Here is a 17350-nt window from a genome sequence, read left to right on the forward strand (position 1 = left end):
TTTAATTCCAACATTTGGGAGGAAGGTAGAGGCAGGTGGATCTTTGTAAGCTCTAGTTCTACATAGTGAGTTACAGAGCCAGAACTACCCAGTGAGAATCGGTCTCAAAAAAAAAAGTTCAAAAAATGTTTATTATGTTTATTTATGGGGGGATGGGCATGTACCTTGAAACACGTGGAGATCAGAGGCTAACTTTCAGGAGTTGGTTGTCTCCTACCATTTGTCCGAAGGGTCGAACTGAGGTTGTCAGGTTTGGCAGTGAGCATCTTCCCCTGGTGACCCATTTTGTTAGTCCTCAGTTTTCTTTTTAAAAGTTTTTTTTCCTAAGTTTTGTGTGTATGTGTGTGTGTTATGTGCACATAAGTGTAGGTGCCCTTGGAGGCTAGGGGAGTCCAATTTACTAGAGCTGGAGTTAGAGGTGGTTGTGAGCTTCCCTCCTGTGGGTGCTGGGAGCCGATGTGGGTCTTCTGCAAGAGCAGTGCTTGCTCCTCACCGCTGAGACGTCTCTCTAGCCTTCTTTCTTTGTTTAATACAGGGTTTTCATTATATAGTCTATGTTGACTTCAAACCAGGTTACCAAGCCTCTTTCCTCATTCTCCTAGGATTACAGGTGTGTGCCATCACAAGTTGACTAAAATTTCTCTCCTCCTTTCTCATTTCAGCCTGGCCTTGAACTGTATTCCAGATTAGCTTCAAACTCAGTCTTTATTTTTCCTTTTTGTGTGATGAGATTACAGACCCCATGATTGATTGGCATAGAATAGCTCAGAGGCAGACTCTGGGATTTTTAAGTCATCATAGGATGAAATGGGGAGAGTAAGGGACTGACTGTTGGTGACTGTCATTGAAGAGAACCTTTCACAGAGTCCAGGTGGTGCTGAGGGGCCATCAGACATGTGTCTTATCATATTGATGACAGGGACAGGATAAAGCTTTACTTTTTCTTCTCAGATGTATTTATGCCATTTGTGCTTGACAAGATCTGTACTGAACTGATTTGACAGTTTGCTTAATCATAGTCTGAGAAATACACACTCGCACGCACACGCACACGCACATGCACACACGAGGTTTATGGTCTCTTCCCATTCTCAGGTGAAGTAAATTTACTGTGGTATTTCTTTCTGCTTCTTTTTTTTTTTTTTTTTTTTTTCTTTCTGCTTCTTGATAGGTAATTGCTCTCATTTCCATGGGGATTGTATGGTAAACAAACAGTAGCAGAGTTTCATGAATATGCCCTATTGTACTCAAGAGATTTCAGAGTAAAAGGTGGATTAATTTCTGGTGAAATGTTTTTTGACCTCTCTTTTCTTTCAAAACCTAAGTACTGAATTTCTGGAGAGGAGTAAGAGAATGATTTTCATTTTTCCTTAGCATCATCTGTTTTATTCTCTTTTTTGCTTTTTGAGATGAGGTCTTGCTTTGTTCATAAATATAGCTCTCAGGCTGGCCTTGTTATGATGACAAGTGAGGGTTGTCTAGCATCATTCTTTAATTTATTGTCTTCTCTTGTTGTTTTCTTTGTGTATGCGTGCAGTGCATGTACTTGTTCACATGGGTTTGCTTTGTACATGGAGAGCAGAGGTAACTGTTGGGTTTCTTTTTCCATCACTTGCTTGTGACAGGGTTTCTTATTAAACTTGAAGTCATCAGTTGGTCTAGGTGAACGAGCCAGTGAGCCCCTGGAATCCTCTAGTCCCTTTAATCCTCACAGTTCTGGGAAGACCAGTATATACTGCCATGCACTTTTTTTTTTTTTTTTTTTTTTTTTGGTTCTTTTTTTTCGGAGCTGGGGACCGAACCCCGGGCCTTGCGCTTCCTAGGTAAGCGCTCTACCACTGAGCTAAATCCCCAGCCCCACTGCCATGCACTTTTAAAAATGGGTGCTGGAAGGCTGTAACTCAGGTCTTCAGTTTGCATGGCAGGCTCTTTGCCAAACTGAGACCCTTTTTTTCTTGACCTCTGAGGAAATGAACACTAAAAATGTAAAGCATAAAGTAGGTGGAACATGGTTAATGTAACATATGTGAGGCTAGCACACAAATAAGGGAACGTTGTAGGGACTCTGCTTGTGGCAATTATGTATAGAGACTCTGGATTCAAACTGCCTGGGTTGTTATTCTTTTTTTTTTTTTTTTTGGTTCTTTTTTTCGGAGCTGGGGACCGAACCCAGGGCCTTGCGCTTCCTAGGTAAGCGCTCTAACCGCTGAGCTAAATCCCCAGCCCCCTTTTTTTTTTTTTTTAAAGACAGTTACTCATCACCTTTTTTCAGTTCAAATTCTGAATCTTCCACTCTGGGATCTTTTTCTTTCTCATGTTTGGGTGGGGCTAATGAGGATTATAAGGAGTTCCTTTGACATGCCTGTAATTGTAGCATCTGAGACACGAGCCAGAGTATTATAACCTGAAGGCAACCTGAGCTACACTGTGAAGCCTCACTTCTAAAAAATGTTACGTAAAGTGTTAAGATCAGAACCTGGAAGTATAAAAATGTTAGCTGTTATTTTAACTATTACCTCATAGTTTAAATTTGTCAAAAAGAAAAAAAAAGATGACAGCGGTAAAAGGTTTCATCGAAAATGGTGTTGAGTGTTGCAGTGGACACTTTTTTTTCCCTTTGGTAGAATTTTGTTTTATCTGATGCTGGAGAACTATTTTAAAAATTATTTTATGTGTATGGGGGGTTTTGCCTGTTAGAATGGCTGGTGCCTGGGGAGGTGTAATGGCTATTCCTGATTGTCAGCTTGACTATATCTGGAATGAACTACAATCCAGAATGAAGGGCTCACTGGCGATCCAGATCTTGAGGCTGAAATACATAGTTTTCTGACCTAGATCTTGGCCTAGAGATCCTGAGGCATAGTGGCTACGAAAAGCTTAGGCCCAGGTATGGTAGTAAACTCTTTAATCCCAGGAGACTGAAGCAGGGAGATCTCTTGAGTTCAAGGTCAGCCTGGGACAAAACAAGTCCCAGATCCAGGGCTGGTGGTACACACGGTTAATCTGGGCCACACCTTCTGCTGGAGAGCTACACAGGGACACTGGAAGAAGGAAGATTCACTCTTCTTTGCCCGCTTGCATTTACTTGTCAGCACATCTGTTGGAATCTACTTCTACAGAAGAGCAGCTGAAACAAAACAACTAGTTCACGGTCTGAGCAACTACTAGACTCTTGGACTTCCCATTCCCAGCTGCCCAGTGTTGGGGTAGTTGGACTACAGACTGCAAGTCATTGCAACAAATTCCCTTACTATAGAGACACATTCTATAAGTTCTATGACTTTAGAGAACCCTGACTAATACAGGTCAGAAGAAACTGTTGGGTCACTTGTAGTTGGAGTTTTAGAAGGTGGTGAGCTGCCATGTGGATGCTGGGAGGTAAACCTGCGCCCTTTGGAAGAATAGTCAGGGCTCTTTACCACTGAGCCATCTCTCCAGTCCCTCAAGGATGGTTTTATTAGTTTGATCCCCCAGCCATGAGCTTGATGTGTAAACCACCAGGCTGGTTGCAGATGAACAGGAATGTGTTCATCTGTGCCTTGGAGTGATTGCTGAGGTTAGATGTGTGCCACCACACCCAGCATAAGTTATACATCTCTGCACTGGGTGCATTCAGGAACCTAATTGCTAGACCGTATGGGACACAGACTTCATTAACGGAGGCCTGCTGTAAGAATCTGAAGCTTTCAAGAGGAGAGAAGTGGAGAAGAAGAAAGTCATTTTTTGAGTTAGGGTCCAGGAAAGCTGGGCAGTAGAGGTCTAGAATAAGCTGTATTGGGGGAAGGGCCTTTAGAGAAAGGATAGGATTGTCCAGAGTTTCAGGGCAAGTCTACTAACACTACTAACAATTGTATCCACATATGTGCATGTATGCGCTCGCTCTCTCTCTCTCTCTCTCTCTCTCTCTCTCTCTCTCTCTCTCACACACACACACACACACACACACACACACACACACACACACACACACACAAATTAAGGCAGGAGTTACATTTTTTAAAATTAGGACTCAGAAGCCTGTTTTGGATTTTTTTGAAATAGTGTCTCAATCTGTAGGTCTAGCTGTCCTAGGACTTTACAGAGATCTGCCTGCCTCTGCCCCACAAGTGCTGAATCAAAGGCATATGCCACTATGTCTGTTGAGAGATTTCTTGTTTGGTTTTGAAGCAGAGTCTCACTTTATAGCCCAAGCTGGCCTAGAATTTGCTGTATAGCTCAGGCCATTCTCTAGCTTGTGACCTCTGAAGTTAATTTGCTTTACAGGGCCTTGTGGTCTAAAATTATTTTGTTATATTTGTCATCACAGAGTGGGGCTATTGCTCTACCACAAATAGTAGCAATATATGTAGTGAACAGTTTTTATATGGTATATCTTTTAACCTGATGACAATGCTATAATGAATACTACTGCTGTATTCAAAAAAGTTTCAAGAATGAGGCAGGCAACTGAGGCACAGGGAGGTTAAGTAATTCTGAGAAATCAGGAAACTTTTGTATGCCAAGAAAATGATGGAATAGGGTGCGATGATGAACATTCACACGTGTATACTGTTAAAACTGAAGCTGGAGGATTTCAAATCAGAGACTAGCCTGGACTATCTCATGAGGAGGAGACAAATGGTGGAGAAATGGAGTTGGGGTAGTTTTACTGAGACAGGCTGTTGTAGCACAACTTCATTGACCTCAACATTACTGCTGTAGCTGAGGATAACCTTGAACTCTTGATTCTTCTGATCCTACTGCCTAAGTACCCTAGAATTACAAGATTGTGCCAGCTTCCCTATCTTTTTTCATTGCTGAGTATAGAACACAGAACTTCCTTGACTCATGAAGAACAAGAAAGTGTAATAGCATTGAGTTACCCACATCCCCAATCTTGAAACTAGGGTTTAATGAGTTGCTATATATATGGGTATTCTATACTGTCTTTAGCTTAGAACTCATGAAAAATAAACAGTACATAGAACATCTCCGTCTAGATTCAATCAACGCTATCACTTTGTCACATCCTAAAATATCTTTTTGTACTCTACTCAGAGTAGAAGTACAGTTCATGATAATAGTTTTCCTCTGGGTGAGTTTGCCTTCAGAATTTGTTACTTGTTTATATCTTTGATTTGTGTGTGTTGCCCAAAATTCTGTCTTTCCCCTAAATTTAATCTAGTATAAAAGACTGGCAAGAGCTATTTGGAGAAAAGTGTGGTACTAGAAGTCTGATGCTAGCTTTTTAGATTTGGTTCTCTACACTATCATCTGAATCATCCTGCAGCGTGTCCTGTAGTAAGGTCCTCCTGATGAAAACCAAGCTTCCAATTATAGAAAGCCGTGTGTGTAGAAACTGTACTGGATGCCATCTCGGTAAAACACTAGGCCACTTTTAGGCCTCTAATTAAAGGCTCGATGTTTTGTAGCTAATTTTCCAGTTGTCAGTTGTTGGGAGAACTTTAGTTATGCAAGTGATCTTAGGTTTATTTAGGGGATTTTTAAAATTTATATTTTTCTTTTGATGGATATCAGCCCACAGCTTCATGTATGTCCACATTTACTGTACCACTGGGCTATGTAAAAGCCCAAGATTTTTTTTAAAAGGGATTATTATTTTGTTATTTTTATCTATGAGAGTATGTGCTGTGTGTTGTGTGTGTGTGTGTGTGTGTGTGTACCAGTGGAGGCCAGCCAAATCAGATCCCCTGGAGCAGTGTTTCTCAACTTGTGGGCAGACTCTTTTGTGAGGGTGTTGAATGACCCTTTCACAGGGTCACCTAAGACCACTGGAAAACACAAATATTTACATTATGATTCCTAACAGTAGCAAAATTACAGTTATGAAGTAGCAACAAAGTAATTTTATGGGCTGGAGAGATGGCTCAGTGGTTAAGAGCACTGACTGCTCTTCCAGAGGTCCTGAGTTCAAATCTCAGCAACCACATGGTGGCTCACAACCATCTGTAATGGGATCTGATGCCTGCTTCTGATGTGTCTGAAGACAGCAACAGTGTACTCACATACATAAAATAAATAAATAAAAATCTAAAAAAAAAAGTAATTTTATGATTGGGGGTCACCACAGCATGAACAGTATTAAAGGGTTGCAACATTAGGAAGATTGAGAACCGCTGCCTTAGATCTTGAGTTATAGGCAGTTCTGAGAAGCCCCATGTGGATGCTAGGAACTGAACACAGATTCTCTGGAGAGCAACCGGTGCTCTTAACTGCGACAGTTATCTCTCTCCCCTTTTTCAGTCTTCCTTCCTTGGTTGTTTTTGTCTTTTTGAGACAGGGTTTCTCTGTATAGCCCTGGTTGGCCTCAAACTGAGATCCACCTGCCTCTGCCTCCCAGTGTTGGGATTAAAGGTGTGCACCACCACCACCAGCTTGTGTTTGCCCGTCTTTCCTTCTTTCTTTCTTTCTTTCTTTCTTTCTTTCTTTCTTTCTTCCTTCCTTCCTTCCTTCCTTCCTTCCTTCCTTCCTTTCTTCCTTTCTTCCTTCCTTCCTTCCTTCCTTCCTTTCTTTCTTTTTTTCTTTCTAGATCTTGTTTAATCTCAGGGACCTTCAGCCTTTGCCTCTGAAGTTCTGGAATTGTAGGTGCATGCCATCCTGCCTGGTCTAGGGGCTTTAAAACTTATATCTGTACAAATATTTTGCCCCAGTGAATTTCTGTGCATCTCATCTGTACCTTGTACCTGAGGCTAGAAAAAAGGATATCGGGACCCCTGGAACTGGAGTTGCAGGCAGTTGAGAGCTGTTGTGTAGGTGCTAGTAATTAAACCTAAGTTCTCTAGAAGGGCAGCTGATACTCTTAAATTCTGAAGCATCTCTCCAGCCTAGATTTATACTTTTTATTATATTTATTTTTTAATTTATTTTGTGTGTTGTGTCTACATACACACATGTGAAATTTACAGCACACTTGTTGAGGTTAGAGGACAGCTTTTTTGAATTGGTTCTCTCCTACTATGAGGGTCTTAGGGTTTGAACTTAGGTTGTTAGACTTGACAGTAGTGCCACTATATGCTGAGCCATCTTACCAGCCCCAGGATAATGATTTCTTCTCCCAACAAGTTAAATCATTGGGTTCAAACCTGTATGCTACTGAATATGTGTCAGTACTTCATGGCTGATTGTATTCTTACATTTTGTCTTCATGGACACGTTCAGGTGGCAGACATATAACAGTTAAATAAATAAGAAAATTGAGCTCTGTAATAATAGCTAAGCAGGGAGTTGGTGTGCATGCAGCTTAGTTGTTAAGAGTGGTTGGTTGCCTAACATGCATTAAGCCAAAACTAGGTTTGACTCCTAGCCTTGAAAACTGGGTGTAGTGGTATTTTGGGGAGGTGAAGGCAGGAGGATCATATGTTCAAGGTTATCCTTGCTACATAGGGAGCTGAGCAGGCAGTGGGGATGTTTGCAAATAACTAAAGAGATTTTAATTTTCTAAGTCATATTCCTCAAGCGCTATAAGATCAGCTGGTCAAATGTCTAAGGGAAATATTACTGTTGTGGTAAATATTAAAAAAAATGCCACATGACACTGCAGGGTACCTTTATCTCAGTGGCTCCACACTGCCCCCAGGTACTCTCAGAACTAGGGGGTCTGAGAGCCATTCTAGCTTGTTACCTTGCCATGCTGGTCCCTAGAGTTAGTTCCGGTACCTGTGTGGCCAGATGGAACTAGCTATAATTTTGTCTCTGGTTAGTATTTCTCCCCGTGGCTCTCTAGCCACAAACTCTGGTTCCAGCTACCTGGTAAAACCGAGAACCAACAAACTGCAACCCAATAATCAGATTTATATGTTAAATTCTCAGTCCATAATGTATCCATACAATGAACTCACAACCAGTTGATAAAGATATAAACTGCCCACCTAGATAAGATAAATTTTCCTACAGAAATCCATCCCTTTAAGAAACATACATAACTACATTAGCAATTCAAGACCACCTGGATCTGGGTCGCCCTTCTTCATCTCCATCTTGATTGAGACTGTCCGTGTCCTAATTTCAATTCTGTTTGCCTCATTTTATTGATGTGGAGATAGCCCCAGTTGCATTTAGTTATTTTGCCCACAAAATCCTTTTTATTAGTATGTCTTACTTTGTTGTGTGGTAACTGCCTTAGAAATGTTTCTTAGATATCTGCTACTTTGAAGAACTGTGGCACCTAAGGTTTAGTGAGGGGAATCGTTGTGAACTCACAAAGATTCACTAATAATGTAACAGTAGTGATTTCTAACACTTCACTGCTCTTTGCTCATTGGAGCCTTATAATAATATTATAAATTAAAAAAGAGGATCCTGAGGCACAAGAAATGACTTACCCAAAGTCTGTCTGCCTTTCCATCCTGCCATCTTCCCTTTCCCTTTCTTTTTTCCCTTTTCCCTTCCCTTCTCCACAAATCTTAACTAGAACGTGGGATAAAATCATTAGCATAGATGATCAATTGCAAGAACCTATAATTCTTAGTTTCTAATGAGTTGTGGCATTCTTCAGTTTTTTTGCATAGAATAGTTAAATTATATATTAGATAGAGAAAGTCTGTAAAGGTCGAGTCCCTTTATCTTTTTGAATGATTAATTTATGTTTAGGTAAATGGGGTGAAATCTTGGCATTAATTGTGTGTGTGTGTGTGTGTGTGTGTACCCATCTTGTCATGACATACCTTTGTCTCCTACTTGCTTATGTCTTTTTGTGATTAAGTACTGGTTTGGGGGACTTCATAGTATTCTGGGCTTTCTGTGTCTCTGCTTTACACATTGGGAGACTTTTCTGTTTTAAAATGAGGAATGAGGGCTAGAGAGATGGCTTAGTGGTTAAGAGCACTGACTGCTCTTCCAGAGGTCCTGAGTTCAATTCCCAGCAACCACATGGTGGCTCACAACCATCTGTAATGGAATCTGATGCCCTCTTCTGGTGTGTCTGAAGACAGTGACAGTGTACTCATATACATAACATAAATATAAAATCTTTTAAAAAAGAGTAGTGGCTTAAATTGTATTTTGGTTTAAAATCACACATAGAGGCATACATGTGCGTGTACACAAACACACACAAAAACAAAAAAAGAGGAATATAGCCAGGACCATCAAGACCAAGTTCTCAGCACAAAGTAGATTTATTTGCCCCAGAGGGACAGAGGGCAGGGAATAAGAGACAGGAGATAGAGGATGAGGGAGAAGGGGAAGGGAACAAGGGTGAGGGAGAAGGGGTATTTGTTCTTGAGGGGGACAAAGGCCTGCCTCTAACTAGGAGACAGATGTGACACATAGGAAAGTGGTCTATAAAGGTAAAGGGGGAAATCCTGTGTTAGGATGAGGTCTAATTGTAACTGGACATGTTAATTAGGTGAGCCAAAGGAGACTTTTGATTGCTGGACTTTACTACTTTGATAACTGCACTTTGGTAGTTAGCCTCAGGAGGAGGAAGTGGCCAAATAGGGAACAGACCTTAGTGGCTAGGTTTAGAAATGTAATCTAGGGTTGGGGATTTAGCTCAGTGGTAGAGCGCTTGCCTAGGAAGCGCAAGGCCCTGGGTTCGATCCCCAGCTCCAAAAAAAAAAAAAAAAAAAAAAAAACCTGACCTAGAAATGTAATCTAATGATTATTAGCAAGGTAGAGAAAATGGGAAAGAAGGGCAAGGCCTACTAGGCCATGTTTGCAATGCTGGGGGCTGGCTAGAGTTTCTTTAGCAGGCCTGTCTGACTTAAATTTAATCTGGCTTCTTTTGGTTATGTGAGATGTAGCAAGTTCTCCTCACACACGGTGGTGGCTCAAGCATTTGGGAGACAGAGAAAAGCAGGTAGATCTCAGTGAGTTCAAGGCCAGCCTGTTCTGCAGCATGAATTCCAGGGTATCAGGGCTACACAGTGACTGTTTCAAACCAACAAAAAATCCACTTTCTTTTGAACAATAGTAAATATATTTCCCCAGGGGCCAAAAAAGAGAAATGGAATTGTTGATGTTCTTTTAAGTTTTGACTACCTGTCAGTCAGATTGTTACTAGTTTGAACTCTTGAGTTTAAGTCCCTGGAAATTGACAATGCTTTTTTGTAATTTGTTTTGTTTTGTTTCTGTTTTTTTGAAACAGTTTCTCTGGAGCTCTGGCTGTCTTGGAACTCACTCTGTATGCAAGGCTGGCCTTGAACTTAGAGATCCACTTTGGTAGTCTTGATTAATTTTTTTGTGTTTTGTTTTTTAGTTGTCTTGATGATATTTGTAGAAACTCCCCCCCCCTTTCTTTTATTCCTCTAGGAACTGAAAGTTATATCATAGTTCTTTGAACCATATAATATCTGTAACCTGTACTTTGTTCTTCCTTTTGAGTTAACAGAGGACAGAAAAGAAGATTTATTTTTATTTTTATTTTATTTTTTTAAAAGGAGGCCTGGACTTGTGAGATTGCTCAAGGGGTAAAGGTGCTTGCTGCCTAATGACCTAAGTGTAATTCCTGGAACCCATATGATGTAAAAAGAGAACTGATTCCTGCAGGTTATCCTGTGACTTGGTGCACACTTGTACAAACACATCCAGACACACACAAAGAAATGGGACTGCTATTGCTGTTTCTACTGTTTGTTGTGAGGTTATAAAAGGTTTCAATGTACTTTAAGGAGTTTCAAAGTCTTTCTTCCGGAGGTCTCTATATTAGGTAAAGAATTATAGTTTTAGTACAGAGTTAGGGGACTAATAGGAACTGTACCTTCTTGGTTAGTAGTAAAAGGTAAGAAATATCTCAGCTATTAGAATAAAAGGAAGCCTGGAGCAGGTTCTTTTTTTTTTTAAATTATATTTATTATATATAAGTACACTGTAGCTGTCTTTAGACACACCAGAAAAGGACATCATATCTCACTACAGATGGTTGTGAGCTACCATGTGGTTGCTGGGATTCAAATTCAGGGCCTCTAGAAGAACAGTCAGTGCTCCTAACCACTGAGCCACCTCTCCAGCCCCTGTAGCAGGCTCTGTTATTCAACTGTAGCTTACTCTGGAGGTTGGCTTGCAATTCTTGTTGACATTTTCACTGTGTATGTTTTCTGTTGGTTAATAGTTGGTGATGAGAGGCTGGATGTGTGTCATGGTGGTATAGCACTTAACAAGCAAACTCAGAATCCTGAGTTCAAGCCCCAGCACCCAGACACAGCAAAGCAAACCAAGCATTATACCATGAAAGCAAAGCAGAGTTTTGTGTTTAGCACTTTGTAGGGAACTGACTATGGGTCTAGGAATTTAGGACTTGCCTTACTGTGGAGTCTTTCTGACCTTATCCATTTTAATGCTCCAGGAAGAAAAATCCTTCAGCACAAGCTATAAATATTTTTCCTTATGTCTGTGTTTCTATGCATCTGGTTGTGTGCTTTGTAGATTGCAGCCTTTTGAGAAATAGAAGGAGGCAGATATTGTTTAACTCTCATAATAAGCAGTTAGCTCCCCTTGTTTTATTTTAATTTAAAAGACTTTTATTTTGTGCATGTGTATGTATGGAAGTCAAAGAACAACTTCGTGTGGTTGGTTCTTTGTTTTTACCTTTACAGTGATTATGGGGATCAAACTCAGGTCTCTGTGGCAAATACCTTTACCCACTGGGCTATCTTGCCACATTCCACTCCTTTTAAGACAAAGCCTTGCTCTGCAGCTCAGAATGTCTTGGAATTTGTCTTGTAGTCTGGACTGGCTTCAACGCTTTGATCATCATGTCCTAAGACATGCTGTAATTATAGGTTTGCACAACAGTGACCCACTCTGACAGTTACTATTTTGAAATTTAAAAAAGCTACAAGAAAGGCTGGAGAGATGGCTCTGTTTAAGAGCACTGACTGCTCTTCCAGAGATCCTGAGTTCAATTCCCAGCAACCACATGGTGGCTTACAACCATCTGTAATGGGATCTGATGCCTTTTTCTGGTGTGTCTGAAGACAGCTACAGTGTGTTATGTATACTAAATAAATTAATCTTAAAAAAAAATAGCTGGAAGAAGCCAGGCATAGTGCCTTATGTCCAAAATTCTAGTATTTATAGGTAGAAACATTAGGAGCAGGAGCTTTAGGCCAGTTTGGGCTCTATAGACCCTTTCCTTGAAACTGAAGTAGAAAATCATCTCTTAAAATTATCAATTCATGGTATAATATATATGTATATATATATTATTTTGATATTGGTTGGTAGATTGCTTGCCCTGGGTTTAGTTCCCAGCACTATATAAACTAGTTATGGTGACAGATTTGTAATCCCAGCCCTAGGGAAGTGGAGGCAGGAGGGTCAGAAGTTCAAGCTACATAGTTTAAAGGTAGCCTGAACTATATGAACTATGTCTTTTTTTTTTCTTTAAAGTTACCTTAAGCTACCACTCAGAAGTAACCATTGTATTTAATCCTCCACCTCTTTCCTCCCCCTTTCTTTCTTTATTTCCAATGTTAAGGACAAACCCGGGGGCTTTAGAGATGCTAGGCAAGCATTCTACTACTGAGCCATAGAGTGGCCTCCACTGCAGCCCTTCTGTAATAGCTTTGTCTAAGCTATTGTGCTCTGACTTTCCAAAGTATTTTAAAGTATTACTGATATTTTTTGGAGTGCTAGAAATTGAATACAGGCTCTTGTGCATGTTAAACAGGAAGGAGCTCCACTACTGAGCTGCATCCCAGCTTAGATATTTATGCTTATTGTGTACGGTGGTATGCGTACATGTTCATGTTTATCTTAGTTGCTTTTCTATTACTGTGAAGAGACACCATGACCAAGGCAACTTATAAAAAAGAAACCATTCAGTTAAGGGCTTGCTTACAGTTCCAGAGGGTAAGTCCATGACCATCATGGTTCAGGGCATGACACCAGTCAGGCATGGTGCTGGAACAGTAGCTGAGAATTTACATATGAATGAGACACACAGAGAGAGAGAGAGAGAGACAGAGAGACAGAGAGACAGAGAGACAGAGACAGACAGACAGAGATAGAGAAAGAGAGATAGACAGAGACAGAGAGATAGAGAGAAATAGAGAAAGAGAGAAAGAGAGATATATAGAGAGATAGACAGAGACAGAGAGATAGAGAGAAAGAGAGAAAGAGAGATATATAGAGAGATAGACAGAGAAAGAGAGAGAATGAGAATACACATACCTGGGCCTGGAATTGACTTTTGAAAACTAAATGCTTATTTCTAGTGACACACCTCCTAATCCTTCCTAAAACATTTCCACTGACTAGGGACTATGCATTAAATGCATGAGCCTGTGGGACCCATTCTTATTCAAAGCACCGCAGTGTATACCTGTGGAATCCAGAGGTAGAAGCTAGGTTCTCCTCAGTTGCTCTTCACCATATATTTGAGACAAAAATAGCATTTCCCAGTGCTAGGATACAGGTAGTACATACTACAATGCCTGGCTTTTAACATGGGTGCTAGGGATTTGAACTCATTCTTGGTGGCAAGCTCTGAGCCACTGAGCCATCTCCCTATCTCCCCTGCTTATTTTTGTTGGGCTAGGGATTGAACCCAGGGCCTGTACCACTAGCCCATATACATAACTCTACATTTTGTTTTTAAGGAAAGTTTTTAGGCATTTTTTAGTGAGTGATTTTTTTTTTTTAAATTCTGCTTTATGAATAAGAACTGAATATGGTCAGTAGTTGAAAATGTCTAGTTTTTTGTAAATCAGTTAGAAGGAATATGACAAGATAAATGGAAGATGTACCTGTTTTAGGAAACCATAGTTAAATGTGAAAAGAACACTCTCCTTTGAGCTAGAGTTGTTTAGAATGGAAGCCTCTCTGGTGTAGAATAGGCATTATTTGACATTATTCTTCATTCCTTAGATTTCCATGAGGACAGCTGACAAGGACCTGAATGGCCTCATTTTAGCTACTTCTGTCTGTGGAGCTATTTCTTGCTCCTTCAGTTCTGATCCCTGGTGCGACAGTGGCTCCTGAGCACCATGAAAGTTGTCCCAGAGAAGAATGCTGTACGAATCCTCTGGGGCCGAGAGCGGGGCACTCGTGCCATGGGTGCCCAGCGGCTTCTGCAGGAGCTGGTGGAGGATAAGACTCGATGGATGAAATGGGAGGGCAAGGTAAGGAAATGGTGTTTTGACCAAGTTTGTGGGGGTGACACCTTAGAATAGATTAATGGCAGAGATTAATCTTGTCCCTGAGATTTGATATAACTAGTTTGGGAAATTGGTTTATAATATAAAGGATAAGAATAGAAATGTTCTTTCTGAATTTAGATTTATCTTAATTTATAATTTGATTATTGTCTTCAGACTTTTAGTTTGCACTGTGATACTAATCTAGAATGACTTCCGTGCTTTAGAGTCAGAGTAAGCCCAAATTTATAAATCATGCTATGCTGTGTGTGTGCATGTGTGTGTGCGTGTGCGCGTGTGTGTGTGCGCGCGTGTGTGTTTGTATTTGTTTATTTATTTATTTGTTTGTTTTCTCCCAGAGAGTAGAACTTCCTGATAGTCCACGCTCGACCTTCTTACTGGCCTTCAGCCCAGACAGGTACCTAATACTTAGCTGTAGCTTAAGATTTGTGATGACATGGCTTTCTGTACTCTTGACTTAGCGCGATCATCCAGATTAATCCCTAGAGACCAATCCCTTTGGAACACTAGATGAATATATGAACACACACACACACACACACACACACACACACACACACACACACACACACTATATGAAATGGAGAGAAGTAAAGAAGAATCAAAGGAATTATAAAGAGAATGGTGAAAGTCAAGGCTAAGAATTTAGCCAGGCTTTGGTACCATTGCTTTGCCTGGCTGATAGACACCAGCAATGAAGGCAGTATGTGTTATTTGGGGACAGTGTGGGAAAACCAGAAGCCTTTAAAAAATCAGAATATTTCTGCTGTGTGTAGATAAACTGCCTAGCAGATATACCTTAATTTCTTTCATTTCATAGTATAGGGAATAATGTTGGGCTTTTGTTTTCTAAAGCTGGTAAAATTTATTTCCCCCTACATGTTTCTTAATTATTCCTACATTTTGATTCCCTAGGACTCTCTTGGCGTCCACACATGTGAACCATAACATCTATATTACAGAGGTTAAGACTGGCAAGTGTGTTCACTCTCTGATTGGACACCGCCGTACTCCATGGTGTGTCACTTTTCATCCCACTATCTCAGGCCTTATTGCTTCTGGCTGCCTAGATGGGGAAGTTAGGATTTGGGACTTACATGTAAGTATTCTTTGGGCTGCTTTCTTTTCTTTAGTATTCCAGACACAGAGAATTGTTTGCCATTGGCTTCTTACTTCTGGCTGAGAAACTAACTACTTTCTTAGGATTGGTAGTCATTGCTCACTTAGAGGGTGGGAATCCTAGTTTTTACTTATCCATTATGAAGTAAACAGTTAAACTTTTCTTCTACCTGCTCATTTTAAGATTGTCCAGGAGAGGCTCTATGAGTTCAATATGGACTTCCACTGTCTTGGAGTACTCTGCTCATGATCATCACAACAAGACTTGTCCTGGGTTGCTCTGCACTATGTTTGCACCAAGCTAGAATGTTCACAGGTGTTAGAAACAGGAACTGAGTAGAGGCTTTGTAACTGACATGAAGGCAGCAATATTTTCCTATATATTATTGGCACTGCTAGATGACTGTTCATATACATTATTTTATAAAAGACATGTTTAAAGTAAGCCCTATAAGAATTCAGTTGATCTTAAATGGAAATTTATTTATTTAGAGACAGAGTCTTGCTATATAAAACCTGGTTGGCTTAGAAATGACTATGTAGACTAGGCTACCCTCAAATTCATGGAGATCCACATGCCTCTGTCTTCTGAGTGCTGGGATTAAAGACATGTACCACTGTGCTCTGATAAGGATTGCAACCGCAAGTGGATATACTGGGGATCAAGCCCAGGGGCTTCATATATGTGAAGTATTTGCTTTACCATTGAGCTATATAACCCCATATAGACCCTTCCTCTTTTTCTCTCCATTCCTTCCCCTCCCACTTCCTCCCTCCCTCCCCTTCCCTCTTTCTTTCCCTCTTCCCCTCTTCCCCTCTTCCCCTCTTCCTTTCTTTCTTTCTTTCTTTCTTTCTTTCTTTCTTTCTTTCTTTCTTTCTTTCTTTCTATTTTTGCTTTTTTGAGACTAGGAATCACTATATAGTCCAGGCTGGCCTCAAATTCATGGCAGTCTTCTTGCCTTTGCTTCCCAAATGCTGGGATTATAGGTATGAGTAATCATATTTAGCTCTTCAATGTAATTTTCTTCACATGGACTCTCCATTTTGTTGGCAGTTTTTAATCTGAGCATATTTTGAATTGGTTCATTTGCAGGGTGGCAGTGAAAGCTGGTTCACAGATAGCAACAATGCCATAGCTTCTTTGGCTTTCCACCCTACGGCTCAGCTCCTGCTGATCGCCACTGCAAATGAGATCCATTTCTGGGATTGGAGTCGTCGGGAACCCTTTGCTGTGGTGAAAACAGCTAGTGAGATGGAGCGTGTTCGGTGAGTGCTGTGTTTTGTCAACTGTATCAGACCCCAAACTGACATGAAAGGACATTCATGACTACTGTTATTGCACAGAAGGCTGTTACACCTCCTTAGGGCAGTCATCAGTCTTCTTTAGGTTGTTATCATCATGGCTGAGTAGCCGAAGCAGTTCATTTTGTTTATGCCTTCATCCTGTGGTCTCTGCAGATCAGGGTCATTTGGTAAAATCCTACTTAGGTTCCAAGCCGTCTACACTTGGGATTACCCTTTGGAAAAACCTCTCAAAAATAAATGGGTAGTTTTTGATAGCTTGGTGGTGGCTGATTGATCACTATTGACTATTTATATTTATAAAATAGAGATGTAAACCTGTGTCAGATTTGCTAATTATGCTTATTTAGCCTTTGAGATCAAAACACACTTGGTGACTGCAGGTGTGAGAGCACACATCTGTAATTTCAGGATTCTGATATGATAGGCAGATCATGAGTTCCTGGCCAGCTGGGCTACATAAGGAGTCTAAGTCTTCCTGGACTAGTTAGCAAGACTCTATCTTAAAAACCAAAATACCAGCTAGATGTAGTGGCCCACATCCTAATCCCAGCATTTAGTAGGTGGATCTCTGTGAGTTTGAGGCCATCTTGGTCTGTATAGTGAGTTTTAGGATAACCAGAGTTACATAGTAAGTAAGGCTGTCTTTCAAAAAACAAAACAAAATAAAACCCAAAATACCAAAACCACAGTATAGCTGGGGATATAGCAAAACTGTATAGCTCTTGCCTATTACATATGTGACCTTGGATTCAGTTCTCTGCACTACAAAAGCAAGATATACGTTGCCGGAGTTAAACTGGATACTTTGTTTTCTTTGGCTGCTTTTG

At 40.5% G+C, this 17350-nt stretch overlaps 1 protein-coding gene across 13 annotated transcripts in view; it reads left to right on the forward strand.

Annotated features, from left to right (window-relative positions):
• Ambra1 (autophagy and beclin 1 regulator 1) overlaps positions 1 to 17350 on the forward strand; it is a 189251-nt gene that overhangs the window by 21834 nt on the left and 150067 nt on the right. For all 13 annotated transcript variants that reach the window (NM_001134341.3, XM_008762030.4, XM_063284451.1 and 10 more), the window contains 4 exon segments: positions 13810 to 14063; positions 14438 to 14496; positions 15015 to 15198; positions 16312 to 16484. In NM_001134341.3, coding sequence (NP_001127813.3) covers positions 13929 to 14063; positions 14438 to 14496; positions 15015 to 15198; positions 16312 to 16484 — 551 coding nt within the window. In that variant the 5' untranslated portion in view covers positions 13810 to 13928.

Source organism: Rattus norvegicus, chromosome 3 (assembly GCF_036323735.1).
Source record: "Rattus norvegicus strain BN/NHsdMcwi chromosome 3, GRCr8, whole genome shotgun sequence".
Lineage (NCBI taxonomy): Eukaryota > Metazoa > Chordata > Mammalia > Rodentia > Muridae > Rattus > Rattus norvegicus.